Source organism: Excalfactoria chinensis, chromosome 7 (genome assembly GCF_039878825.1).
Source record: "Excalfactoria chinensis isolate bCotChi1 chromosome 7, bCotChi1.hap2, whole genome shotgun sequence".
Taxonomy (NCBI): Eukaryota; Metazoa; Chordata; class Aves; order Galliformes; family Phasianidae; genus Excalfactoria; species Excalfactoria chinensis.
This window is the reverse complement of record NC_092831.1, coordinates 34,550,864-34,578,657: the sequence shown is the minus strand read 5'-3', so window position 1 is coordinate 34,578,657 and position 27,794 is coordinate 34,550,864. Positions and strand designations below refer to the sequence as shown.

General features: G+C 46.0%; 3 protein-coding genes across 10 annotated transcripts in view; 2 read left to right on the top strand and 1 right to left on the bottom strand.

Annotated features, from left to right (window-relative positions):
- Positions 1-91: 91 nt before the first annotated feature.
- Positions 92-7,170, bottom strand: C7H21orf58 (chromosome 7 C21orf58 homolog). The gene is made up of 7 exons (XM_072342492.1): positions 7,111-7,170; positions 6,081-6,138; positions 5,545-5,612; positions 4,719-4,862; positions 4,530-4,644; positions 2,979-3,118; positions 92-292 (listed from the first exon to the last, which is right to left on the bottom strand). Exons 1-7 carry the CDS (start codon positions 7,168-7,170, stop codon positions 92-94), a joined length of 786 nt encoding a protein of 261 aa, XP_072198593.1.
- A 4,751-nt stretch (positions 7,171-11,921) lies between these two features.
- LOC140255160 (kinesin-like protein KIF21B) lies at positions 11,922-16,265 on the top strand. The gene is made up of 4 exons (XM_072342490.1): positions 11,922-11,999; positions 13,970-14,140; positions 14,505-14,704; positions 15,871-16,265. Exons 1-4 carry the CDS (start codon positions 11,922-11,924, stop codon positions 15,923-15,925), a joined length of 504 nt encoding a protein of 167 aa, XP_072198591.1. The 3' UTR covers positions 15,926-16,265.
- A 3,850-nt stretch (positions 16,266-20,115) lies between these two features.
- PCNT (pericentrin) overlaps positions 20,116-27,794 on the top strand; it is an 87,987-nt gene continuing 80,308 nt past the window's right edge. For 3 of the 8 annotated variants that reach the window (XM_072341699.1, XM_072341698.1, XM_072341705.1), the window contains exons 1-2: positions 20,116-20,298; positions 25,025-25,231. In XM_072341699.1, the coding sequence (XP_072197800.1) occupies positions 20,254-20,298; positions 25,025-25,231 (252 nt within the window). In that variant the 5' untranslated portion in view covers positions 20,116-20,253. The remainder of the gene's footprint in view (positions 20,299-25,024; positions 25,232-27,794) is intronic. The other 5 variants (XM_072341701.1, XM_072341700.1, XM_072341703.1 and 2 more) reach the window with 4 other exon arrangements.

The following is a 27,794-nucleotide window of genomic DNA, read 5'->3' as shown; positions in this document are numbered from 1 at the left end:
GAAATCCCATGGGCAATGTCAGCCTGAATGCAAAGCATAGCCAGCCCCTACTCAGCAGTCCGAACAGTGAATACCACAGCAATCCAACAACTTACATCCGCATAGCTGGGAGCACGCTACTGGTCCAACGCTGGGATGAGGATGCAGATGGCAGTCCCTCACCTGGCATCAGGAACCCAGCCGGCATGGCATGGAGGGGCAACCCTGGGGGAGAGTAGTGGTGGTGGTGATGCACTGTAGACTGCCAGGGACGATCTGCTTTCACAGCCACAGGAGCAGAGATCTGCAGGTCCTTGATGAAGATAAGCAAAGGGGTTTTGGTGGCCCTAGGAGGGAGGTGGGGACACCACAGGGACAAGCTCTGTCCCTCCGCTGCCTTCCTTTGGACCCTTTCACTTGAAGCAATGCTTAGCACAGCTCTGACACTTCTGAGGAAATGCCAATGCTGTCTTCCAGCATTGTCTATAGCAAATCTATCACTTGCATACTGGCTGTGATGGTGCTGGCTCCCAAGATGTCAGTACCCTGAAACATGAGAGCAAGCAGCTGCTGCCACAGGCTTTCCATCTCAGGCAGACATTTGGTATCAACAGGTGCAAAAGCTGTCAGCTTCCAGTGCACAGGTCACAGGGACAGGTTATGGAAGATTGCGTTTCTCACCCCACAGTTTAATGTGGGCCACATGAGCTTTCAAGCTATTTACTGCCCTTGCATATAGCAGGTAGGAAAGGTGTGAGTGAACTGGGCAACTACTGCAGAAGTATGGGAGTTACTTTCTTAATATCTCACTACCTTGATTTTCAAGAACAGAAATCTCTCTTACAGCATGGGGAAAAGTCACAGTCAGCTTGGAAATGGAGGAGCCAAAAAAGACTTCTCAAGACAAGAGATATCCCCAGTCCCTAAAGACTAACAATCCTTGCTGCTTTGATAGTAAATGCTTCAGAGTAGAGATGAGAAATACATCTAAGACAAGAAATAAATCCAAAGCACTAAAGATGACTAAGGAGCTAGATAGCATCCTGCTAAAAACAGCTTAGGAACTGCGCACTTAAGCATACATTCAAAATTATCCACCTTTTGTTAAGTACTAGGTTCATTTTGGAAAAAAACCTAGAAGGATCTAAATACAGATATCTATGAAACCTGCCCTTCCAGACCTTGCTATGGCTGCATTGAGTGAACAGGAATTGTCTTGGGCCACATATACATTGCTTTAAAAATAATGCCTCCTATTTATTTCCACAGAAACTACAACAAAGAGCACAATAGCACTCTTTGATAAGACAAATCCTCAGCTATAAAACATTTCTTCAACATAATCACCATCATTAGCTATGTGTTTTCTCCAGCCATGAACAAGAGCTTGCATGCTGCGCTCATAGAAATCTGTACCTGCAGAGGTGATCTACTATTGCTGCTGTTGAAGCATACTACCCACCACCTCACTGTGCACACACCCAGTGTTTGGTTTCCATAAACATTCAGCTAGTGTTGATGAACATCAATGGGTGCCATTTTTTCCACATAGAGGAATTTAATGCCAGATATACTTCCATGTCAGAGTGCCACTCTGCTGCTGTCACACAGCAACAGCATGTAACAAGATCCTGGTGGAAGACTCTGCCTCTTCTCCCATACTATTATACATTCACCTCTGACATCATAGGCCAGCATCATAAAACAGGAAGCATTACTTCCAGAGCAGCCCTTGTAATACGCACAATATTGTTAACATATAACAAGTAACAAACTAGTTTAATTTTTAATACTTTTCTTAAAATATTAGCAAAAAACAAAAACAAAACAAAACAAACAACTAAAAGTAGTGGGATATTTGATCTTGTTTTTGTGAAACTAATGCATCCCTCCAGTTCGATGGAAATTACTGCAATTCTGAGTGAGGTCTCAAAGTGCTCATCAGAGAATTTTGATGAAATATTACTCTTCCTGTACTTCATCCTTGCCAATAATTGTGTGCACTGCCAAAAAGTCATGACATAAACAAGCTGTGATTGTGAAGCAAAGGATGTTTCTCTGGTAAGATAGAGATTATGAAAGTTTGATAAAGAGACATGATCAGATTTTCCAGTTGAATGTCTGATTGCAGCTCTACGCATTCCATTCAAAAATTTCTGGGTAATGTATTTAGACTGACTGAAAATGGAGTTCCGAACATAAATTGATGGGTTTTGCAATCCTTTTGAAGACTATTCACTGATTTGTTTATCAAAATGGAAAGCTTCATACTCTTCACCGTTCCAAGCCCTGCATTTAGCCAGTGTATCAAAATGCATACAATTATTTGCCATCACTTGAGTCAGCACTGCCTAGCTCTACCCTCCCCACACCCTGGTTTCTGTCAACACCATGTCAGCAGCATACTGACAGTTCAGTTGTTGCTAAGCAATGAGTGCATGCCCAAGCTGCTCCACAGGTTGGACATGCCTGATTTACAGGGAGACAATAGCTAGAACCAATCAAGTATGACCATAAAGATCTGAGCTTCAGCTCTAGCTGGTTGTGAACCACCAGGTCAAATTTCACTAGTTACAGGATTTGTAAAAGTATTCCCCTGTTGCCTGCAGTGAGGGGGCAGAAGTTGAGCCATACTGCTATATGCTGACTAGAGGTGAATTACTGGGCCTTTGAAGACACCTGGGGACACCAATACAGGTGCTGTACCAGATGTTTCAGCAATAGTCAACAGAAGTTAGGCTCCCAAATGCAGCAGCAGATGCTCAGTGTAGAGCTCTTCCTTGTTTATTAGTACATACATTCCAGAGCTGGACTGAATCCAGTTTGCACTAGTGTGTGAAACATTTTCTGTTGTAGTCCTGCTTAGCAACATGTGGGAACCCATGTGCAACCAGCAGGAAACCATGGGCAGCAGCACTTCTTTTGTCCAGTCCTCACACGCTCCAGGACAACTATTGCTCCATGTGAGGAAGGATGCTCTTTGGACACAGTAACACTACCTGCTGTGTATGCTGAAGTGGAGGATAGCTGGGTCTGGCAGGCTGTGCAAATGCCACTGGTGGGAGAGACTTCAGCATCATGTTCTGCATGATGATTTGATGCATCTGTGCATTCTGCATCAGCATCATCTCCACCATATCTAGGAGGAAGTCATCCAAAGGAAGAAAGTAAGAGCTTTATTAGCAACAGACAAGCAGCAGAGGTATCTCAGTAGGAACTGCCCTCCAGGATGCAAACTCATGGATGCAACTGAGATGAAGTGGCTGAAAATGACACTTGCGCAATGTTAGCATTATATGCCCAGACAGTACAAAATTAATGCCTATGAATAAGACCATCCACATCAGATCACCTGTTCCCCCACCCATCGCAAGCAAGCTGCTGTTGGGCATCCTCTATTAGTTCCATTGCAAGCCCATCACTGTAGATACATTCACTGGCATGCTGGAGAAAAGCTGTGCACTGGAGCTCTCAATTGCTCCAGCAAGGACTGAAGTAATGTGGCACTTTCCACAGCTTTAGTTCAAGATAATTGTTGCCCACACTGAATGTTTCCTCAGCTCTACGTAATATTGCAGTGCCACCTTGAGTGTCCACTGCACATGTATCACATCCACTTAGCACGTCTCTGGATCATAATTCATTCCACTGTACGCATCCTTTGTATTTTAAGTAGGAGGGGAGGAGAGGAAGAAGACCAAAGCAACCCTTTGTAACTGATCATACCAAAGACATTTTAAATGTATCAACTTCAGAGAAGTCATGGATGAGATTGCCTAGTTCATTTACAAGAATAAACTATTTGAATAAATCCAGCCACTTAAGCTGAGAAATCAGTCAAGAAACATAGCAATTCAGTAACTGGACATTCCTTTGTTATATAACAAAGCCTTTGACTGAGGGACAAGCCAGGGAAGTCATCCCATATTTTTGTTCAAGTATCATTTCACAGTATCATCCATGTTCAGCAAAAAAAAACCAAAAAAAAAAAACCCCAAAAAACCAAAAACAAACAAAAAAAACCCCACACCCTCCTGTTATTGGCACTGTACTACACTGTACTGTACTTGAAACAATGCTTTCAGCTCTTCTTATTTTTTCCAAACACAACATCTAGAAGTCTATACTGCTCTAAGGAAACTGAACAGGAGGTTAAGATGGGCCAAAAAGAATTTAAAAATGGATTTTAAAAGTCTGTTCATGAATCTTTAGAATCATCTGTTTGCATGAGTTTGACCTTGGTAACATTACTCAGTGCCTTGGATTGAGCAGCTTTAAATTCCCTCAACTTCTCTGACAGCTCAGCTTTGCTTTGCTGAGTTTATAGCCTCATTTCTTTTGTTTTAGCAAGAAGAGTTTGTCCAAAAGCTTCTGAGAACTGATCTCTTATTTTTGCAGAGTGCAATTCCCACAGTCCCGACAGCAGTCCAGTAGTGACAGAGCCCATCACTGACTTAGATGCTTTGCCACCAACCTCTTTCCCTTGCAGTGGCACCTATTCTGCATGTTCCTGGTACTGGGACCTGACAGCTAGACCTTGTGAATGGTACCTTCTTTAATGCTTCCAGAGCGAGGATGTGCAAAAGGCTGGACAGTGGGGATCTGTGCAATCAGTGGGGGAGGCTGTGGGAGCTGCTGGATGATAGTGGCAGGCTGAGGAGGCATCTGGATAAGACAGGAAAAATGGAGAAGTCAGTGCAAGGTTTCAGCCAGAATTTCCTAGGAGCATCAACCCTTACCGCCTGCTGGATAATCCTTGGTGTTTCAGCTTGAGGTGCTGGAAAAGGTATCTGGTAGATGTGTGGGGGACCAGCACTGTAGTTCCTATACTGTGCATTGGCTGGTGCAGAAGGCCGTGACAGCTCTTCCAGAAGGTGCTGCTCCTGCAAAATCAGGTAACTTCTTTGAAGAAAATCTGGTCACAGAAAGGCTGGCAGTGTTGTCACATTCATCAGATTAAATAGGCTGAGCCTCTGGGAGTCTGCAGCAGAGCACAGCTTTCCTCACCTGCAACACTCCTGCAGAAACTGCTGTGAAACAGGCAGACCACAAATGAGTGCTGCACAAAGATGTCAGAGTTCGAACAAGTGAAATGAGCTTCTTCCTGCATATCTTGAGGGTATTTTCAGTACAAGTGGGAGTAGAAAGTGAAGAACAAACTGCTGGAAGTCTGGGAAAATATTTCATTAACAGCCGATCCTCTCTACATATGAAGTTTGAGTAACTGTTGCCCCTATTTTGGCAACATTAAAGAGTCCTTTGGTTGCATTCTGGAACTAACCCAGAAAGTTTATGATATAGCGGCTTAAAACAAACAGAATCAACGACGCACCAGGTGACTGAGGTGGGTGCAGACTTTGTGTGCTAATGTGGAGGAAGTCCTGTTCAGCTTCCCACCAGCCTCTACCCATCTCTCTGCTGAACTGGGATTCTCAGGAAAAAAGGCTCAGTGCATTCACGTTGCTTGTTTAAAGTAATGTGAGATTTTATCCTTCTACACTCGTGCTCATCATGTTAAATCACACACCTTGCATGGTTACACTTGACAACAAGTACTGCTCTTACCCTAAGCTCCTGCAGGAGATTTTTCCTTCTCTTCAAGGTACTTTGAAGCACATCCTCACTTCTGTTGTCTAAAGGAGGAAAAGACCATTACATTTTTGAAGGATTGTAAGGATAAGATTGCTATAACACCTGCATTATGAGATTAATTCTGGAAGATATTTTAGGAGATTCCTCTAAGATTTAGCAGCTTGGTTAGGACTGACACAGATATACAGATTATCACTGCTGTTCATGCTTCACTAGAACTTGCATTTGCAGCTTCTGATCCCCAGTTCTGCATGCAGATTTAGATACCTGGGTCGAGCAAAGACAGCACTGACTTCAGTTTGGATCATTCTTCCCATCCTTCAGAAAGTATCCCTTTCACAGAACTGAGACAGAGCAAATTCCAAGTACCCAAACTCCTGGCCTCTAAGCACTTAAAGTCAGAGGCTTTAAATAAACCCAGTGTGATTTATCAGAGAACTCATGACTGAAAGCATCACTAGGCCCTTTCCATTTCAAGTCCATAACCAGAACAAATGCTTCTCTCTTACTTGCTGTAGGGAGAGATGCCTCTATCTTCTCTAGGTTCTTCTGTTCATTTTCTAGTCTCTGATGGGAGAAAGACAAAGAAAACCTATTGTGAGTTGAGCAGAAAAGCTCACGACAATTCAAATAGGTTTGGGATAATAAATCACAAGTGGAAATGAGGGACACTACTACTAAACCACAGCTTGTGAGGTCTGTAAGAAGTATAAAACCCCACAGAACTACAGTCTCATCAAACACAGTGGTGTTATTTTGTAGGGCAGAAAGAGAAAACATATGGAGAACTTGATTCCAGAGTTTTGGACGCTCAGTGCACTAATAGTCTTAAATGGCTCTGACCAGCCTCACCTGAGACCTCCATCTGTATCCGCTGCCCATATTTGGGGTGTCCTTATAATCTCAGCTCTAGGTTTTCAGTTCCTGTCTGAGCTATACTGAATAAATACTGGTCTCCAGTTCACGCTAAGCCTATGACGGGCCATGGATCCCAGGAGCTCTGATCCCAACTTGCAAACATCTTCCATCTTAGCTTTAGGCCTTCCTTAATGCTATAAGCTTTTTTGATGGATCTGGACATTTGGTTGAACCCAGCCACCCTCTCTGTATCTGCCCTGCTTGAGCACAAACAGTCACGCTGTTATGTTCAACTTTCTGACCTCCAAGGACCATCTGGACTTTGTGCCCCCCCCGATCTCAGAATTGAAGAGCTTTTCCTAAGCACAAGTACACTTTTGGCTTCTGAGTTCTACCTGGTTCCATACTGGTGAAAGCTTTGTCCTCAAACTGTTGCCAGATCTAAGACAAAATACTCCACTTTGGAGAGCTGTATTTTAAGTTTTAATTGTACACTTAAACAATCATATTTCTTCAGATGCGTCTTGCTCTGTCTCAGCTTGTATAGTGAACAAGGTTCTCAGCTGGCTGCAGGTCTATTTTGTTACTCAGTAGAAATATGACTAAGACACAGGGTTTATACCTAAATGCCTCTGGCAAAAAAGCAGAGCAAAGATAACCCCTGCAGAATTATTAACTTACCTTTTCTAGGAGTTTGAATTTTAGCTGGGCCACACGATCCACCATTGAAGAATCTGTCATTGTAGTAGTCTTCCAAAAGAGCAGGCAGGCAAGAGCACATTAAATAGCTAAGCAAATGCAGTTATGTTCTCAGTCCTCCCTTCTTCCACTCCACAGTTTTCATGAAAGAATTTTGTTAGAAAAACAAAAAAACAAACAAATAATAAACAACACAATAAAGCCTGCCAAAAATAAAACTCCAAGACCAAGACTGGGAGAAATGAAAGAAGAAAATAAATGCTTCAATTTCACTGTCGGGTAAAAAATAGTATAGATAGCGGCCACCATAACACAGACACAGATCTTTTTACCATCTCTCTCAATTTTTTGTGCTGCAGGTTGTGATGGCCACGTAAGAGTAAATCAGCTTGAGTATTTGCTTGTCCTTAATGGTTGCTAGCCTCTCTCTGGCAGCATCTCTAAGCCTCTGTTTTGCTATTGTGGTCTTCTACATACCTTTCAGATTAGTTCCTGTACTTTGGTTGCTAAGTCTGTAATGCCAATTCACAGCGTAAACAATTTAATCTCCAGGTGCAGGTAATTGTTTACCCTCTGTGAAGCAAATGCCCAGCACTTGAGGAGACGGGGGAAAAGATAAAACCTTTGTGTACATACATATTTAACATAAGCCCAATGCCAAAGGTCAGATTATGATCTGACTGATTGATACATGTTAATAATACCTATTGGACTATGAAGGGTCCATTCACTTTTGACATGGTCCTTCATATGGATTATCATGATCAGATAGTAATTTGAAAATTTTAAAAAGAGAGTTAAGGAGAGAAGCTGGAACTGATCATTGGATGAGTAAAACAGCAAAGAGGTTGTGTTCTGATGTCCTTCTGATTACCATCTCCTGATCAACCTCTGCTGTCCTTCTCCTTCCAGCATGAAAAGCAAAGAAACATTTATCATGGACAGCAATAAAACCAATGCTAAGGCATGAGAAAGAAACCAAATTACAGACACTCTGCTCTGCTTCTAGGAAAGCAAAGTTACAACCCCTTCCTTATCCAAAGGCCATGGCAAAGCCACAGCTGAAGCCCTGCAGGCAGCTGGGGTAGCAGACAGACAATTCTGCTCAGCTATGTGGGAGCAGCAGAGATCACCCCCTCCAGCTGTGACCCACACAGCATGTGTGTGCAGTCTGTCCTTAAAAATACACAGGCTGATAGACACTGGAGAGATTATAGCAACTGCAACATGGGGGTCCCAAAAATAGCTGCACCCTGCCAGACCTGGGGCTCAGCTTACTTTGGCTCACTTGTGCAGCTACAAGCAATGAGGCAGAACAGAAAACTTTCTCACCTGTCAGCAGTCTGTGGCCTATAGAAAAAAACCCTATGTATGTTTTTGGTACTTTAATTCATGTTTTTGATCCCTTTATCCTCTTGGCATCTGCAACAACCTTTGATAAGGAGCTGCCTAAGTAACTTAACTTTAGCATGGGCATTGTTGTGCAAGTTTACCTAGGCAAAGAAAGAAACAATGAAAAGGTTTAGATTGTTTTAAATCCAGATTTCCAAAGCATTTTAATTTGTTATACAATATAGTTTATTACAGCTCTCCATGCACTTTATGCATAGTTTGTGGCTTACCCTCACATGCCTGTTTGGATGTTACTTCTCTAATCTAGGGGATCCATTCACTTCTTCCTCAAACAGCAGATTTTCCTTGTTCATTGATTTCACAAGTCAAGAAAAGGAGGATGTAACAGTAGTGCCTACAAGGATGATTCTTATATCCATCTCTTGAACTTCATTGTCAGCCACTCACAGAAGGTGCACTTTTGATCAGATTTAGTTTGTCTGGCTGCTTGTATGCCTCATGTTTTTCCTAGCAAGTTCTCTTTGTACTTTCCTATCTCATCATTCCTTCTGTGACTCGGTGACCAGAGTTGCTTGCAGTATTCAGGTGGGGATGTAGCCAAGAGCTGTGTTGGTGTCCCCAGACAACCACAGTAGCAACAAGCCTGCATTAGTCATTGCTGATACTACAGTAACTGTTGCTTCCTGACCAGCTGGGGCTTTACAGTAACTTCTCTAACCACCCAAGAATCTTGAGCTGATGTTTTACCATTAATTGTTTCTTAAAGGATCCTCTAGAAGTTAAGTTTCTAAATCCTTCATTGCAATAGGAATAGAGGGTTACAAGAAAGGTTGACAAAAACAGCCCCACTGAGGTATTTAATTAAAATATATATTGAGAGTGTTAAGTAACTGAGATGACTGTTAGAGGACAGAAAGAGAAACCTTTGCTTGATGTGCAAGGGTCTCAGAGAAAATCTAATATTAGCTCAAAAATGCTTTCCAGAACTTATGGATGCTCTGATCATAGTGGGATCCCTACTACAGGGACATCTTCCAACTTGCCAGCAGTGTGCCAGCCTCAGGGGTCTTGTACAAAAGGTGTTTCTGTAGTTATTGTGCATCATGAACCAGGGATCATAAATGAACGCGGAAATCCAAAAAAAAAAAAAAAAAAAAAAAAAAAAAAAAAAAAAAAAAGCAAAACCAGACAAATTTGATTCTGAAAAATATTAACAGGGGTATTATGTACACCTCACAGGAGGTAATTATTCTGCTCTATTTAGCAGTGCTGAAGTCATAGTTTAAAGTCACTGTGTCTAATTTTAGACATGGCAGCATAAGAGGGAAAGGAAGTCCAGGGGAAAAAATGGAAGCAATGGTAGATTTACAAAATATGAGATCTGAGAAATACTTTGAAGAATGGGCATTGTTTTATTAATTAATTAAATGTTGAGATAGAGCCAATTAGCAATATAAATGAAAGAATATTTAGGACACAATTGATTTATTTTATTGTCTGAAAAGACTGAGCAAGAAACATTTGGCTTAATGACAAAAATGAAAACCTGTTGAAAACAAGCAAAAAAATTCTTAATTTTATGATAAGTGATGGAGCTGCTAGATAAGTAAGGGCTCTCACAGCACATGTTTATAAACAATTTACAAAAGCAGTTGTGATGAACACTGCAGGTGAATGAGATCCTTCTTCAGTTATAGGAACGGATTAGATGGTGAGCTACACTTCTATGATGTCTTTTATTGATTTTGATACTTTATGCCTTGATTTTAATTACTATTTTCTGAAACATGTTAAAAAATGAAACAAACAGACATACCTGGTGTATGGGAAACTGTTGGAAGGGAGGGAGGGAGGGAGCTTGGCTCCACCTCTCCCAGATCTCATTTAAGGGCTGACTGCCACTCTGGAGATTGCGCCAGTGTGGAGTTTATTGTGGACCTTCAGCACTGGCGAGCATTTTCTCTTTATCCTTCTATCATGATTATCTTTCATATGAAACATCTGTTTAAACCTCTGTTTACTTATTGACTGTGTAACTGTACACCTGGAAATACCAGGAGACAATAAACTCCTGTGTTCTAGTTCCACAGGTTAGGCTTTTTATTATTTCAATCTTAGAAGAAGTTACTTGTTTATTGAGTTAAAAGAATGGGAAGCAAGCAAACACATAAAAGAAATTCACTAGTGAAGAAATACAGGCTATTTCCTTCAGTTGTCTCCTTCTGCCAATGGTAATGTTGCAACTCAACAGCCAAGAACTCTCATGTTGCACTTTGGAGCCTGAAACGAAAGATAAGAAATCTTGAAGATGTTTCACTGAATTCCTGACTCCCCTGCATTGTGTGGACCAGTGTGCTTGCTGACACCAGAAGCAGAAGAATTGAAGGTTGACTGTTTCTGTCGGTGAAATTACAAGACACTTATATGGTTGAGTGCTACAATGACATATTTTGCACATATGAGCTAATGCTGTTTTTGTTTGTCTGTTAGAAAGTATTTACAACAGACTAGAAGAATGCCTTTTGCTTGTAAATATTGTAAATTAAAAAACAAACAAAAAAAACCAACAACTGCATTGTGAGATAAATGTATGGGTAGTAACTCTTTACAGCTAGTAGTATTCAATACCATTGTCATGTAACAGTGTGCAGTGTCCATTTTTTCTATTATTTCCAAAAACAGTGAATGCAGGTTGAAACAAATTATTCTTATGATTAACTCTTCTTATAAGTGGATGACAAACCACTAGTAAGTGCTGCCCATTCAATTGCAGATAGGTTGCAGCATCTCCTGGAGTTCTGAGTAAGATATCGTGACCAGATGGACCTTCACACAGTATTGTTAGTTCTACCACTTACAACCTCTACAGCTGTCAGGTAGAACAGGCCTCAGGAGAAAATGCAGGTGGTAAACCTGCTCCAATAGTACAAAACCTGAATTCTGTGCTCTAAGTCCAGTGATGGCAGACTACTGGACAGCTGAAACCCTAACCAAGAAAGGTTTTCTCAAACACTGCTGTTCTGGAGGGAATGGAGCTAGACTAGCACTAGAAATGGTGAAATTGTTACATACAGAAATAGAAGGAAATATAAGACAAATTAGATATTTATTTAAATATCAATAAACCAAGACATTCAACCGAAACAAACATGAGTTTGGTTTTATCAGGTTTTATCAATAATAAGTAAAAGCAGTAATTTATTTTACAGAATCACAGAATCACAAATTTTCAAGGTGTCTTCATCCCTCAGCATCACTGTGAAGCAGGGTACCCCTGATGGTGATGCCCCAAAGAGGACCTTTCTATGTCAGGAGTGCTTGAGGGCAGTGGGCTTTGTGCTGGGGGAGGAGCTGTGCTGTTGGGAAGGGGCTGACTGACCCTTGTCACTGGTTGTAGGCTGCAGCCCGTTGGGAAGCTGAGTGGCCACACTGGGCCTGTGATGTGTCTCACAGTAAGCCAGACAGCAAGCAACCATGACCTGGTGGTGGTGACGGGCTCCAAAGATCACTATGTCAAGGTACTCTCCTGTGGCTGCTGGGCAGAGCCCCCCTCTCAGACCTCTTCTCTCCCCCTTGCCCATATTTCTGGTTTTCCCAGTTCTGCACGTGGCTTTTTGTGCATCTCCTCACCCCAAAGCTTGCCTTTTATTTCATTAGTGATACAAATGCAACTTTGGAGATGGAGGGGGGGGGGGGGGGGAGGGGGTTGTATTTCTCACTCCTTGGGCTCCGTTGTTGATGCTTGCATGTTACATCTGACTCAGCTGAGCAGTCTGTCCCATTCTGCTCAGTTCTCCCTCCTGTTACGGATGATTTGTGCCTGCTCATTTGCAGCTCCAGAACAGCAAAGGATCACAGCTTCATTTTTGTGTTATTTTAAGTTTGATTTTGTTATTTTATTTTTCTGGCTTTTAGTAGGTTGAATTGGAGCTGGAACCATGGGGCTGGGGCGGGGGGGGGGTGGGGGCAGGATCCCACTCTTCTTAGCTTGGCTCATGAAGATGTGTGTAAGAATGTAGCAGAATAGGGGCTCAGTGGTGACACATGTCTCCCGATGGTGGCAGGATGTCTGGTGAGACCTTAGCCCCCAGAACTGCCAACAGTTCTTCCCCTCTCCAGCATTATAAGCCATGTCTCCCAGACCTGAAATATTCCTTTGTGGAGAAAGGAAGAGGGTCGAGGGCCGAGAACCCTTTTCCTGGGGATGGCTCCTCTGTGCCATTTTGCTTGCCAGAGAGAACAGCAGCCCAATGGGGGCGGCTGCCATGATAGAACCTTCCTGATGTCACAGTAGCCACCTTGATCATCTGTGATGTCACAGAACCTTCCTGGTGTCACAGTAGTCACCTTGAGCAGCGCTGCCCCACCTAGCTCACTCTGCTCTGAGCCTTCTGGTGGCAAGCAGCCATGCCTGGCACCAAGAGAAGCAGGAGCGATGATTGCCCAGCAATCCATGGCAAGAAAGAGATGGAGTGCCCAGAATCCAAGAGGCAGAAAAGGCCCACGGAGAACAACAAGAGGAGGAGGATGAGGAGGAAGAAGAGCGCCTTTGGCTGTCGCAGGAGGGTCAGACCCGCGACACCCACCGTGGAGCCGATGGAAGTGGATCCACCTCCAGATGATACGGAGCCGATGGAGGTTGACCCGCCAGCAGCAGCACAACCTGCCGGCTCCTCCACCATGTTAGCCCGCCCAGCGCTGCGCTCACAGCAGCGCCATCGGCAGGCCAGGCGCCCGTGTCCTTACCCCCTGCGCAGCGCCTGCACCCGGCGTTAACTGTTATAGCTGTTAATTAACAGCTATAACAGAGAGCGGTCCTGCCAGCATTGCTCAAGTATTACCATCTCCTCCTCCTCAGCGATACCGGGCCTCTCTGGAGATCAGTTCTGCAGGAGTGCTGGACTTCCTGATTCTGCAGCTTGTTCTGGGCTTCCATCTTGTCTTAGTGTTCAATTAGGAGTTTAGTGTTAGACGCCTTAAGGCCTTAAGTTTTGTGTTGGTGTTAGACATAGGTTACTTTAGGATTTTAGTGTTAGACGTTACCATCCAACTGGAACACACATCCGGCACAGTCTTGCGCTGGAGTGCAAGTATTGCGCAGGGCAGCAGAGACTCATCATCCTTGAGCAATGCTGGCAGGACAGTTCTCCTTTATCGTAGGAAGTCATTAGGCATTTGTAGGATTAAGTGGTAGTTCCGTTGCTAAGTATAGATGTAAGGAGTAAGTGCCTGAGATACTGAACTGGAACGCAGGAGAACAGTTCTCAGCTGTGACACAAACTGCCCACGGAGAGGTACGTGTGGATCACTGCAACCACCCACCAAAGCAGTGCTGTTTGAACACAACTCTGTTTCCAGCAGACCTGCTTTCTGTGTGCTGAGTGCTCCGAGCCTCGGGGATGGAGGGTGGTGGCCAAGCTCTTGGAGAAGGGCTGACATCTGTTTCCAGAGCCATCCAAGGTCTCCCAGCTGCTGTTTTTCCCCCCAGGTGTTTGAGATTGCTGAGGGTGTGGCGGGCAATGTTGGCCCCACTCACAACTTGGAGCCCCCTCACTATGATGGCATCGAGTGCCTGGCCATCCAAGGAGACATCTTCTTCAGCGGCTCCAGGGACGCCGGCATTAAAAAGTGGGATCTGGAGCAGCAGGAACTTCTCCAGGTCAGGAGGGCAGCATGCGGGGTAACGTGGGGCAGAGCAGGATTGCTGCTGTGGGTCTGGAGGAAGGCTGGGGGACCTGGTCTAGGTGCTGCTATCCTGGGAGGGCAGCCTGGGGATCTGGCAGTGCATGTGCCAAGTGGCTCTGTGTGCCTATCGGTGTGTACTGAAGGGCACCCAGAACTGCTGTTCCCCTTGGGACATAGGCTTGGAGCATCAGTTGCTGTGTTACTCTCTGAAAACAGGTTTCAGGCCCCAAGTCTTGAGTCCAGCTCGGAGATCTGGATTGACTCTGGGGCAGTGGTGATGACCTGCAGCTGAGTGCATGAGGCTGATTGTGATCTCTGCTCTGCCCCCATAGCTACAGCAAGTCCCAAATGCACAGAAAGACTGGGTCTGTGCCCTGGCCTTCATCCCTGGCTGCCCCATGGTGCTGAGTGCCTGCCGAGGAGGCGTGATCAAAGTCTGGAACGTGGATAACTTCACCCCGGTTGGCGAGATCAAGGGGCACGACAGCCCCATCAACGCCATCTGCACCAACTCCAAGCACATCTTCACTGCCTCCAGGTGAGCCTCGGGCTTGGTGCTCCCCGGAGCCTCCGGGAGGTGGGAGAGCCCTGGGTTGACCTGTCATCCCTGGGCCTGGGTGGGTTTGCACTGAGTGGGGCCGGGAGCCTGGAGGGAGAAGAGGGCAGGGGGGATCTTGCAGCTTTCTGGTCTCTCTGTGCCTTCATCTCACCTTGCTGTCTTAGTCTGTCCCCTGCCCGCTCTCTGGGATATCCCCCTGCAGGGTCCCCTCTTCCCTGGGGCTGGGCATCCCCTGCTGCTCTTGGGGAGCAATTTGGCAGCAAGACTCTGATAGCCTCTTTTCCACCGTGTCCTTTTTCTCCCTTCCTTTTTCTGTCTCTCTCTGTCTCTCCTCCTCCCCACCTCCTGTCTGTGCCACAGTGACTGCCGGGTAAAGTTATGGAATTACGTGCCTGGGCTCAGCCCTTGCCTTCCACGACATGTCCTTGCCATAAAGGGCCGTGCTACTAGTCTGCCTTGACCCTCCTGCTCTTTCTGACTCTCTCTTGCACATGCACTCTTCTGTCTTTCCTTTTCTCTCTCTCCATCTCTTCCTCCTGCTGTCCTTCTGCCTGTTGCTTGCTTTAGCTCTTCTCTCTCTTTCTTTCTCTCTGCTCTGAGCTGCTTCTTAACGGTATGAAACTTTTGCGTTTTTCCCCACTTGGTCAATCCTTCCTGGAGGTGCCATTCCCCTTTTCCCAGTCATACCCCCATCTAGTTTGGTTTTGTTTCTTTTGTTAACCTCCTGCCCAATGCCCACATCTGTGGCAGCCGTGTTCTGCCCTCACCCTTGCAAGGATGGTGGTGGTGGGGGGGGAGTTGGCAGCCCCCTGCCAACCAACCCACGCCCTGGGGAGAGCAAATTCTCTGTGCCACCACCACTTTGAGCTACAGACAGAGCCCATGCAGGGGGTGTGGGAGTCCTGTGGGTCACTGCTTGCCTTTGTCACCAGTTGCTGCCAGTGGGGTGAGCTGGAGGCTGAGTCCCATTGGGCCTGCCTGCTCCCCCAGACAGACACGTAGCATCCTCCTACCAAGACAGAGCCTGGGAACCTCATGGGCTGCATGCTGCCATGGGCTGGGGGTGGGTGATGCTTCTGCTCGCGGTGCCTGTCTGAGGCATGCAAAGCTCCTGGCTCATGCCATCGCTCTCTTTTGTTTCTCAGCGACCTGACAGTGAAGCTCTGGAGTGGGAGGAGGTTACCCACCAGCTCCAACTAGGAACTGCAGAACAACCAGAAGATGTGGCAGGAGGGTGAAGGCTGGGTACATCTCCTTTGCTGCCAAGACCCCACCATCAATAGGAACTCAGCCCAGGCATGGGGATTTTTGCGTCTGACCTGGCAGGGTGGGTGAGATCCATCTTGTCCCATCATTGAACACTGACCGATCCCGTGAAGCGGCAGCTCAATGAAGCACCATCGGCTCCACTTTACCTCCTGCTGCAGTTTCTCAGTGGTTTTCCAGTGACCAGGAAAGACTTCACCTCTCTTCTCACCCACCCTGCTGTGCTGCCTGCCAGGTCTGTGGGGGTTGGAGTCCACGTGAGCTCCCTGGCTCCCCGTTTGTTTTTCGTCACCAGCCCTCGTTCGAACCACTGCAGGGTGGGAATTTCTGCACACCTTGAAACAGGACCATCTCATATTGACTTAGAATCATAGAGTCATAAAATTACTCAGGTTGGAAAAGACCTTGAAGATCATCAAGTCCAACCGCAGCCTAACCAGTAGTCTATCTCTAAAAAAAAGAAACAAACAAACAAACAAACAAACAACAACAAAAATAAATTAAAAAATAATAATAAAAAAACCCCACAAAAACAACAAATCTCTGCTAAGTCGTATCTTTGAGTACCACATCCAAATGGCTCTTAAACACATCCAGGGATGGCGATTCAACCACCTCCCTGGGGAGCCCATTCCAGTACCTAACCACCCTTTCTGTAAAGAAGTTCTTCCTAATATCCAACCTAAACTTGCCCTGGCGCAACTTGAGGCCATTTCCCCTCGTCCTGTCCCTTGTCACTAGTGAGAAGAGACCTGCCCCACTCTCACTGTAAGAACCTTTCAGGTACTGGAAGAGAGCGATAAGGTCTCCCCTCAGCCTCCTCTTCCTCAGACTAAACAGCCCCAGCTTCCTTAGCCTCTCCTCATAGGGCTGATTCTCCAAGCCCTTCACGAGCCTCGTTGCCCTTCTCTGGACCTGCTCCAGTACCTCCATGTCTTTCTTGTGCTGAGGTGCCCAAAACTGGACACAGTACTCGAGGTGAGGCCTCACCAATGCCAAGTACAGGGGCAGGATGACTTCCTTAGTCCAGCTCTCCACACCATTCTTGATAGAAGCCAGGATGCCATTGGCCCTCTTGGCCACCTGGGCACACTGCTGGCTCATATTCAGCTGACTGTCCATCAGCACACCAAGGTCCCTTTCTGTCTGGGAGCTTTCCAGCCACACTTGCCCAAGCCTGTAGGGTTGCCTGGGGTTGCTGTGACCAAAATGCAGGACCCGACACTTGGCCCTGTTGAAACTCATTCCGTTCACCTTGACCCATCGATCAAGTCTATCTAGGTTCCTCTGGAGTGCCCTTCTCAGACTTGATGGAGTCTTTCTTTTATCGTTCTGGGGGAGAGGGGAGAGGGGGGGGGAAGAAAATGCTGGTGGAGGGCACAATGGCATGCGCAGGGGCACCCTGCCTTGGACAGGATGGTGGCTGCTCCTGGGTCACAGCTGAGCCATGTGCTGTGGGGCTGGGCAGGGTGGCTCAGAGGCCCCATGGTTGCCCTGCGACGCACAGCGCTGGGAGGTGGAGGCAGTGCTGCCCTCTCAGCCTGTTCTTTTCCATTGGGATGTGTGTGTCTGCGTTCGTGTGGCTGTAGCTGGGTGTACCATAGGCACTGGTGTCTCAGTACCTGTGTGGGTTGGTATCTCCTATGTTGAAGAGTGACATTTCTTTCTCTTTGGGGGGAAGGGGGGGTGTTGACTTGCTTTAGCTACCTCACGCTGCAAGCTGGGTGCTGTTGGCATTGATTTCATTTTGGGGTGGGCTGGGGAGCTCAAGGGTTTTTTGTTTGTATTCCTTTGGCCATTGCTGTTGTTACGGTTTTGCCACTTGAGTCTGTCCCAAAGACACACAGCCTCGCTGCACCTTGCTGTGTTCCTGAGCCCCTTCTGTTTCCCAGTGCTGAGATTTTCCTCCCGTTGCTGGAGGATGTTTGGAGCAGAGCTCTGTGCTTTTGCTCTTAGGCACTGATGTGCAGCATGGAGGTGGTGGTTCCTTTGAAGGACAGAAAGGTCCCTCTGTAGGGCTGAGCTCAGCCTGTGTTCTTGCCTCTGCTCTCACAGATATTTGCTGTGGGTGCATAAAAGCTCTTCTTGTCTGGCAGTGCCATGCAGGGCACGTTGTTGGAATGGGCTGGTCCTAGTCCCTGTGTTCCAGAGCCTGCTGGGGTATGGCAGCAGCAGGCAGCTGGTGCTGTAACAGCCTCTGCCTGAGGTGGAGGCAATCTGAGATAAACTGAATCTTAAGAGTTTTTGTCCCCAGAATGCAGTTCAATCTAGATCCTGTCCCAGGCACTGAACGTGACTAGGCCAGCCCCAGGAAGCTGGCACAGAGCTCTGCCCTGCTTCCCAACACAGGGGGCTGTGGGGGGGCAGCTCTGAGCCATGCTTTCAGGTGGGGGGGGCAGGTCCCCTGGAAGCTAAAGCACAAAGTCCCAGCTCACCTGCAGTCCAGTGAGCGTGGCTTCTTGGCCTCTGCTTCTTCAGCTCCTTCCCTTGCTGCCCTGCCTCTGCCTGTGGGCAGGCAGCAGGAGGCCCTGGGGCTGCACTTGCCCGTTGTGCCATCTGTTCCATGCCCCAGAGCACAGTGCCTGCAGGCCCCGGGCTGGGGCTGTGGGCTTTGGCCACGGAGGGTGAAGGTTAAGGGCTGGGGTGCAGATGGGGTCCGTCCTTTCACACTGTGCTGGGTGCTCGTTTAGGGCTCAGGACTTGCACTGCTTTCTTGTGGTCTCTGAGCCTTTCTGCACCTCATTTTGCTTCTCCCTCGGTGCCTTTGTTTGTGCCAAGCATGGAGATAAGAACTGCTGTCCAGGGAGGGAGCTCCTTCCTTTGCTGAGAGCTGGGGGACTTCTCATTCCTGGCTTCTGCCTCTTGCTCCTGGATCTCCTCCTCCCAGCACACAGGAGCCAGCTTGGTGCTCTGCTGAGGGCACAGCACGGCCTGGAGCTGAGCTTTGCACACAAGGGCTGGAGTTGACTCAGAAGTCCAAACGTTTGGGCCCCCAAACCACTGTGAGCCCACGCAGGGAGCTGCAGCTCTCCCGGCACAAAAGACAAGGCCCTTCTAGGGCTGTCCCCAGCCTGGCCAGCTGCGAGAAGCAGAGCTCTGTGCTTTTGCTCTTAGGCACTGATGTGCAGCATGGAGGTGGTGGTTCCTTTGAAGGACAGAAAGGTCCCTCTGTAGGGGTTGGAAGGGCATGAGAAGGATGCAGAGCTGTTGGAGTGGGACACAGTGATTATAAGAGGGTTGGAGCATCTCTCCTATGAAGAAAGGTTGAGGGATCTGGGTTTGTTCAGCTTGGAGAAGGTCTTGGGGAGACCTCATTGAGGCCTTCCAGTACTTGGGGAAAGCTTATAAACGAGATGGAGGATGATGGAGACAACCAGTCATGGCAGGTTTGGACTAGGCTGTCTGTCAGTAAGGTTCTTTTTGAGCTGGAGCATTCTTTGGTTCTGAGAACACCAACACTTGTGTTTCTTTCCACACACATTTTCGTTTCCAGGCTTCTTGGAGAGGAAAAGGTGGTGTTTTACAACAGGTTACCTCTGAACTAAGATATGGTGGGAAATCATATTTAAAGAACGTGTTTTGTCACGTTGCCCTTCAGTAGCGGTCCAGTGACTTGAAGAGATGGAGAGATTTACCAGTTTGGCAGATGACTGTGAAGTCGATTAGCCTCAGTGTTAAAAGAACAGAGCACCTTACTTCTCCCTCGTTGTCTCGCATATTGCCTACTACAATCCTACCGTTAGCAGACTAGTTCGGCAGTGTCGAGCCGTACAGCCGAGCCGCCCGTATCACTGCGCCGCGCTGCATAACGGCCGGGACGCGAGACCCGCGCAGCTTCCCCGGGCACCGCCCCGCCGTCTCCATTGGCGGGGCCTCCCGTTTGAAACGAGCCGCGCGCCGCGGCAGGCGGCGTCTCCCATTGGCGGCCGCTGAAGTGGGGCGGGACGAAGCGGACGGTCAATCCCAGGCGTTACTGAGAGGGAGTGGGCGGGGCGAGGCCAACGATTTCTCGCGGCATTGGCCGGCGGGCTCCCCGGCGCGGCGATTCTCGCCAATCCCCGCATAGCTTCCTTCCTTCCCCGGCAGACCGCTCCACCTCTTCTATCTGATTGGCCAGAGTCCACAGTGGCTGCCTCGCGATTGGGTAATTGAGTGGAAGCGGGCGGGGCGAAAGCCGTGGGGCGGCCATGACTGAAAGTTGTGTGTCTGCCGGGGTGCGAGCTGTAGCGCAGCGGGGATCTTCTGTTCGTGCCCTGTAGGAGATGGAGGAGGAGCGGACGCGCAAGCTGGAGGCTGGCAGAGCCAAGGTGAGGCGCGGCGCTCGCTGCTCCTGCGGGCCTCGGCGCTGCGGGGCGGGCGGAGGCTGCGGGGTGCAGCCTGGCGTAGAGTGGGTGTTCTTTCCCTGCCCTGCGGATCCGCGTTTGTTTGCGTTGTTTTCGTTTTTTCCTCTCACGTTTCTGCCGTTTCTTAAGGTTTGTTTCTAGGGGAAAAGCCCGGGGGCGGGAGCTGTGTGCTTTGCCGCTCCAGCGCCGTTCCCGCGTCCCTCCGATGGGGCTGCAGCCAGAGCAGGCCCTCGGGCGGCTGGTTGTTCGGTGAGGCCCCGCGGCGCGGCTGGAGGCAAGGGGGGTTCTGGGTGTGGGCTGCGGGCATCGCCTCTGCTTCCTTCGGTACCTACGGTCTGCCGAGTGTGCCCGTGCGGTCAGTGCTTGGTGCGCGCTGGGAGCTACCGACTTATGCTTTGTTTTGGTGATCGTGTCGTCCAGGAAGCCGGTTTGTGGTGGTGTGTGGTTGTTCAGTGTTTCTGCTGTTCTTTGAGCTGTTGCTGCTGTATGTGAGTTACTGCTGAATGAGATGGTGGCATGCAACGAGCTCTCTCAAAGAGATTTGAATCGATGGCAAGTTGAGTGTGAGTCAGTAGTGTGCCCAGACAGTCTGCAAGGCCAACTGAAGTCTGAAGTGTTATCATCCATGATGCTGTTAGCCAGTCAAGGGAAATGGTTGTCCTGTGTTAGTGTGGCTTCACCTTGAGTAGTGTGTGCAGTTTGGTGCGCCACAGTATAAAGAAGGACATAAAACTATTAGCGTCTGAAGGATGGCTACAAAGATAGTGAATGTTCTAGAGGAGAAAATAAATGAGAAATGGCTGCCTCATGGTTTGTTCTTCCCAGAGAAGGGAAGACCCCATTATGGCTGATGGCTTCCTCGTGATGGGGAGCAGAGGGGCAGGCACTGATCTCCTCTCTGTTGCTTGCGATGGGATCTGAGGGAATGGCACGGAGCTGCGACAGGGTGGGTTCAGACTGGGCACTGTGAAAAAGGTTCTTCACTGAGAGGGTGGTTGGGCACTGAAACTCAAGGTGATGGCCGTGGCACCAAAGTTGCTGCTGTTCAAGAAGCATCTGGACAGTGCTCTCAGACATACTGTGTGTTTTTTAGGTGGTTCTGTGTGGAGTCAGGAGTTGGACTTGATGATCTTTATGGGTCCCTTCCAACTTGGGGTATTCTCTGATTCTATATTTCTCTGCCGGGATGGCAATGGGACTGTAGCTGGAAGGAGATGGCAGAGGCTGTATAGTGTTGTGGAGCTATGTGCAGCTCGCATCCTCTCATGGGCTGCAGCCTCTTTGCCAGCACTATCCTTGTGGCCTCCTCCAGGCCTGGGTCGTAGGTCTTCCTGCAAGGTACCTGCCAGGAGATCTGCTTTCTGCAGTCTGTGGTGGAGCAGAGCTTGGCTGTGTACCTCTTTTATCTGCATTGGCTTTTTGCCTGCAACATCCTCCCAGGGCTGTGCAGGCGGTAATTGGAGCACTGCTGGGAAGGCAGTGGCTGTTGGCTGGCATTGTGCAGGCAGCGCAGCTTTTCCTGGCCCCGCAGGTCTCAGCCAGGTGTGCCTTCCTGCTCGGCAGCTCTGCATCCATGTAAGGACAGGACGGGAAAAGCCCTCTGTCAGGGAAAGATAACATGATAGCTTCTTGCATCAATGTTGAAAATGAGAGCTTTGTGCAACTCCTGTTCTTCCTCAGGTTAGGAAAGTTAGGTTAACTGTGGTGAGGCTTCTGTTCCATTTTTCTTTTGTAGCGCTTCTGTAAGTTCAGTATCATATCTGTAAGTTCTGTTCATAGAAAAATGTTATGTACTTGCCTTGAACAAGTTATTAGTTCCCACCTGTTGTACGGCTGTTGTTTGTCATTGGGAGAACAAAAAAAATAGTAGAGGCTTGCATTATGTTTCAAGCTCTCCATGCAGAGGCAATGCTGTATCTTCTTATTTTTTTCTTATTTTTTTCCCCCCCCCAATTTTTAAATAAAGTTGTGTGCTTAATATCGTGTATCTTACTATTAAAAACAAAAAAAGAAATCCTTGGCTGCTCATTCAGTGCTGCTGCTGCATGGAAACGTGCCATGTGAGAGGAGTAGGTGCAAAGTGGCAGAAATGGGTGTAGTGCTTCCTCTGCTTGTTAAAATATCACTGTGTTCCATCATTTACCTAGCAGAATGGGGGCAATAGAAGGCTTTATTTCTATTTTTGTTGTTGTTTGTTAAAGCACCTAGGCAAGTTAATGGAAGTAATGCTTAGTGGGGGTTATTAAACACAAAGATATGTTTGGTACAGGAAAGCAAATGTGAGCTGTAAATCCCTTGGTATGTTCAGTTAGTCCCTAGCATTTCTTTGTGCTTGCCCTATGTTGATGTCCTTAATTATATGCCTGAACTTGGAAGTGATAGCTTCCATGGGCCCAACTGGAGGAGATGGACCTTTTGTCTTACTTGGTGACCCTCCTCAGATCCTTAAGCTGGACATGGATGTGCAGCTGTGTAGGTGGGCTGTGTGGTTGTGACTTGGCTCAGAACTTTGGCTAGGCTGTGTTTTTGGAAGCTCTTGTGTAAGAGAGAAGAAGGAAGCATTTTTCCTTGTTCTTTTTCTGTCGTGTATTGTAATCAATTGGCTGCTACAAGCAGGTTGCTGTGAGAATGTGGTCATGCTAACAGTGTCTGGTACTACTTGAACCTAGAGGTGCAAATTGTTTTTTTTGTTGCCTCTCTCATCCATAGCTCTTAGCTAAGTAATGACCTAGGGAAGGGGTTGTGTATGTGTTTTCCTCTTTAAAGCAGTGCTTGAGTTATTCATATAGGAATAAAAACTCCATCAGTGAAATGCCTTTGGAGCTACCACCAAATTGTAGCAAATATTCCAACTTCTATTTTAATTGGAAGCTGCCATTCTTTGGCAGATGCTACGTTCTGATTGTGTCAGGTTCTTCAAATTTACATTCTAATAAATCTACTTCCTTCATGTGCATATGCACTACTTTGTGGTACTTGTTGTCTGTGTATGTGATGGTATTATTGGAACGAGTCTTAAATTAATATAGCTGATTAAAGGCTTTTGAAACCTGGTAATGCCATAAAGGATACTTTTTCCCACTCACTGATTCTAGAAATCTGCAGTGTTGGACTCCAGACACATTCATGGGACAACAAATGTAGTATTTCTCGGAATTCTGGGGCCGTTAGTTTCTGCACGATACTTATTTTGCTTTCCTGATTTTTAATGCATGTGAGTGTGACAAAGTAAGTGGATTTTGCTCTTGTTGTTTCTTGCTTTTTTTTTACTCTTTGAGATGTTTATTTAAAATTTTTCTACTTGTGTAGATGTTCAGCCATGGGAAATCTTGATATTTTGATCCTAAATATCTTTCTTTCTCCTCCTTTGTGAAGTTATTAACAGATGTATAGGATGAGAACCCTCTTTGCCTTTTGTTTCATATATTTTCTGATTGCTTTACTCCTGTGTATCTGCTTCAGCAGCTTCCTCCATTCTCCCGTTATCCTGCAGGTTTTCTCCTGTCCTTGTTGCCCATGTTATATATATATCAGCTGAATTGGTGTAATAGCTATTTTGGCACATAATGCCATCAGTAACTGTTGTAGTTAACAATTGATTTCAGAGGATGCTGTTTGACTCATGACAGTTTTATTTACTGCCTTTTGCTGTCTTTTTGTTTTGCTTATTTAGAAAATCAATACAACATCTGGCAATCTTTGCTTTATCTGCATTCGGTATCAAGAACTATGAAAACGACAGGTTTTTATCAATTTTTAAAAGGCTCTTTGTTTCTAAAAAGCCTAAATGCTGGTAAGAAACTGGTGTCCTTCTGCAAATGCACATTTTAAGCAGACCGAATGTAGGTACTGCATATCTGTTGAGCTAAGCTGTCAGAGAAGGCTTTTTCCCCCATTAGGGGTATGCCTGGATTTATGCTGTGAGGGAGATGCTGTCTGGAAGTGCTGCCTAACTGTAATACTAGAGTTGAAAATAAGCTAATCCTTCTTAAGCAGTTTAAGGTACTAAGGAAAGTTGGGTAATAAATTCTGTCAGTGACATTCTTTACGAGTCCCTCGTGCTTCCCTGCGCTGTGATAGTCTGATAAAGTAGAACATCTGAATCTTCAACAGAAGAAATTAAAATGACCTGGCTTAATTAATTTTCTATTTATGTACTGTAGTCTGCTTTCTGGCTAGGAAGTTTTGCTGTATTCTCTTAAGGGGGTGGCAGGGAAGGAGCATGAGGACTCCCATTAATTTTAGTCCTAATGCTTAGGCAGGCAAAGATCTGTTTAGATGCATTTCTAAGGGTTGTTGTTTTTGCCTATTTTATGGAAAGGCTGCTTTCCAACCCCCCTTACCCCTCCTCCAAAAACCGATACTTGTATATTAACAATTTGTTCCTTTTCTAATCTGTCCTTCCGTAATTCTCGGTTGTCATTGACATGCAGAGTTTCACTGAGTAAAATCTGATTTCTGTATTGAAATGAGTCTTTAGTACTAGTGTGAGATTTCTTGTTTAGTTGCACAGATATCTGGTTTATTCTGAATGTGTAGGAAATAAGAAGATCAAGCAGTTTTTCTGCAGATGTATATATTTGATCAAGCTGGAATATTCCTTGTCACCTATGAGTGTGTTAATCTTGTGGTCCTGCTTCCTTTTTCTCACTTACCTCTCCCTGTATCTATTCCAATCTTTTATGCACAGTTTGCTCACTTCAGAGAACGAAAAGCAAAAAGCAATGTCGCGCAGTCGCAGAAAAAGACGACGAAGAGGAAGGGCTCGTCTGTCCACACGCATGACGTTCCACAGGAAGAGCACACAGTAATGGCCCAAGGCTGTGATGTCGGTAAGGGTATAGAGAGTAAGGCTGAAGACGCCAACAACTTCCTAGAGACAACAACAGAGACAGAGGTAAATCTTAGTATTTCTTGTGTTTCCACTTCAGTCCAACTGCAGATAGCAAGTATCTCAGGTGATTGTTTTACTTAATTGGGTGTTAGCGCTGGTGCTGTCAGCTGGCTGCCACTGAGACATAAGTAAACTGACTTTTTGCATTTGTAGTAATTAACTTTCTTAAAAAGATATATAAATAACTGGGAAATAAATTTAAAAAAGAAAGTACTTTTTTTTTTTTTTTTTTTTTTCTCTCCTCTGACTGAATCTCAACATCTCTACTGTATGTAGTGAATGGCTTATTTTGTCAATTTGTTTAATTGAAGTCTTTCAGTCCTTGCCTGCACTGAACTTCTTTTGACATGCTTCTGAAATCTCTGGCTGTGATCCATGAAATGTCAAATTCAGTCTGAAGTGCAGAGTAGGTTAGCAGAAGTATCAGGACTTTTTAATGCTTTGTTTTTATGCCACTTAGCAGGCTCTAATGTACTTAACCCTTTCTGGAGCTTGTCCTTATCAAATATGGCCATGCCAAGCCAGCATAGACTTTACTACAGTCTCTGACGAACTTGTTTAAAATGTGTCTGTGTGTTTGCCTGATTATTTCAGTGTGTTTGTGCTAATGACCTGCTAAAAGTAGCCCTTTAAAGAGTGCTGAAGGTAGTCGTGTTAATAAATACAGAAACATATAGCCTGTGATACAGCTTGAGATTAGCATACATCTACTGATAGCTGCCTGTCTGAGTTGAACGGTTGCTTTCTTCATCTCACAGGCAAATTTTTGTCAGCTGTGGATTCTTTTTCCTATCTTTCTCTCTCGTAATAAAAATAATGTAGGTTTGAACAATATCTTTAATAGGAATTTCTTGCTTCAGAAGTGGTTGGCTAGTGCTTTCACAAGCCTTAAAAGCTACAATGCAACTGCGGCTACCACAAACTTTATTTCAGTCTGAGGATTTATGTAGAAAGTATTTTCTGAGTGTGCTTCAGCATGTTTTCTCTGAAGATTTGTGAGTTTTGAGGAGGCAGTGCCTTCTGCATAAAAAGGAGCTCGCCAGCTGTTATGTTGTAAGAACATGCAACAGTAGCATCAAACTAGTGTATTAGCAAATCTGAAACGATGGAGGATATAATTTGTGTTCATTATCCTCCATTCTGTAGTGGAGGTATCCCTAGAACTTTCAGGAGATCTCGATTGTAACATGAGGATTGCAAAGGCTTGTAGGAAGTTACATACTAAGCTGTCAGCATTAGGAACAAACATAGCTTCATCAACAGTTCTCTTTTAAAATTTGCGTTAGCTTAAATTTAAAGCGAAACTATTATTGCTTCTAAATAGCACCTGTCAGAATAGCCTAGTTTTTAAAACAAATAGAATTGCTTTCTGCATTATGTGGAAAGCAATCAGTAGAAATTACTTGGTGCTGATTCAAATTAAAGAGAGGCTAGGGGCTGTTTCTTTTAAATAGTGCTAATGTCTTTTCTGTTTTATGTTTTGTTTGGTGAGAGTTTAATATATTTGAAGTAATTGTACTTAAGTATATTTGCCAGAAAATAGTATTGCTTTTATAACTGCCTACATGATTTTATCGTGTTCAATTATCCCATTCTGTCAACTAACTTAGATATATTTAAGGAAAGATTGTGAATGTATTTGAGTGCTTAACAGACTGCAAAAATAGAATGCAGAGCATCAGATTTCAATGGTGTGTCTCAGCCTGTAAGTTTTGATTAGGCATTCATAGTACTTCTAAAATTTCAGCATTTATTTCATTTTGGTCAGTTTTGGGGCTTGTTCTGATCGGTATTTTTGTTGATGGCCTGGATGAGAGCATTGAGCACACCCTCAGTAAGTTTGCAGATGGCACCAGATTGGGAGAAAGCATGGATCTGTGTGAGGGTAGGAAAGCCCTTCAGATGGGTCTGGAAAGGCTGGGCTGAAGCCAATGGGATGAGGTTCAATAAGACCAAGTGCCAGGTGCTGCACTTTGGCTGAAACAACCCCAGGTTATGCTACAGGCTTGAGGCAGAGTACCTAGAAGACTGTAGAGGAAATGGACCTGGGGGTATTGGTCAGTGCTTGGCTGAGCATAAGCCAGTGGTGTGCCCAAGTGGCCAAGAAGGTCAGCAGCATCCTGGCTTGGATCAGAAATAGTGCAGCCAGCAGGAGCAGGGAAGTGATCATCCCTCTTTACTCATCATTGGTGAGGCCGCATTTTGAGTACTGTCTTCAGTTTTGGGCCCCTCAGTATGAGACAGATGTTGAGGCCCTGGAACATGTCCAGGGAATAAAGCTGTGAGGGATCTGGAGCACAAGACTTATGGGGATTGGCTGAGGAAACTGAGGTTATTTAGTCTGGAGAAGAGGAGGCTCAGAGGAGACCTTATTGTTTTCTACAACTGCCTGAAAGGAGGTTGTGGCAAAGTGGAGATTGGCCTCTTCTCCCGGGTAACTAGTGATAGAACTAGAGGGAATGGCCTCTGGTTGCACCAGGAGAGGTTCAGGTTGGGGAAAAACTTCTCTGAAAGAGTGGTCAGGCGTTGGAACAGTCTGTCCAGGGTGGTGGTAGAGTTCCTATCC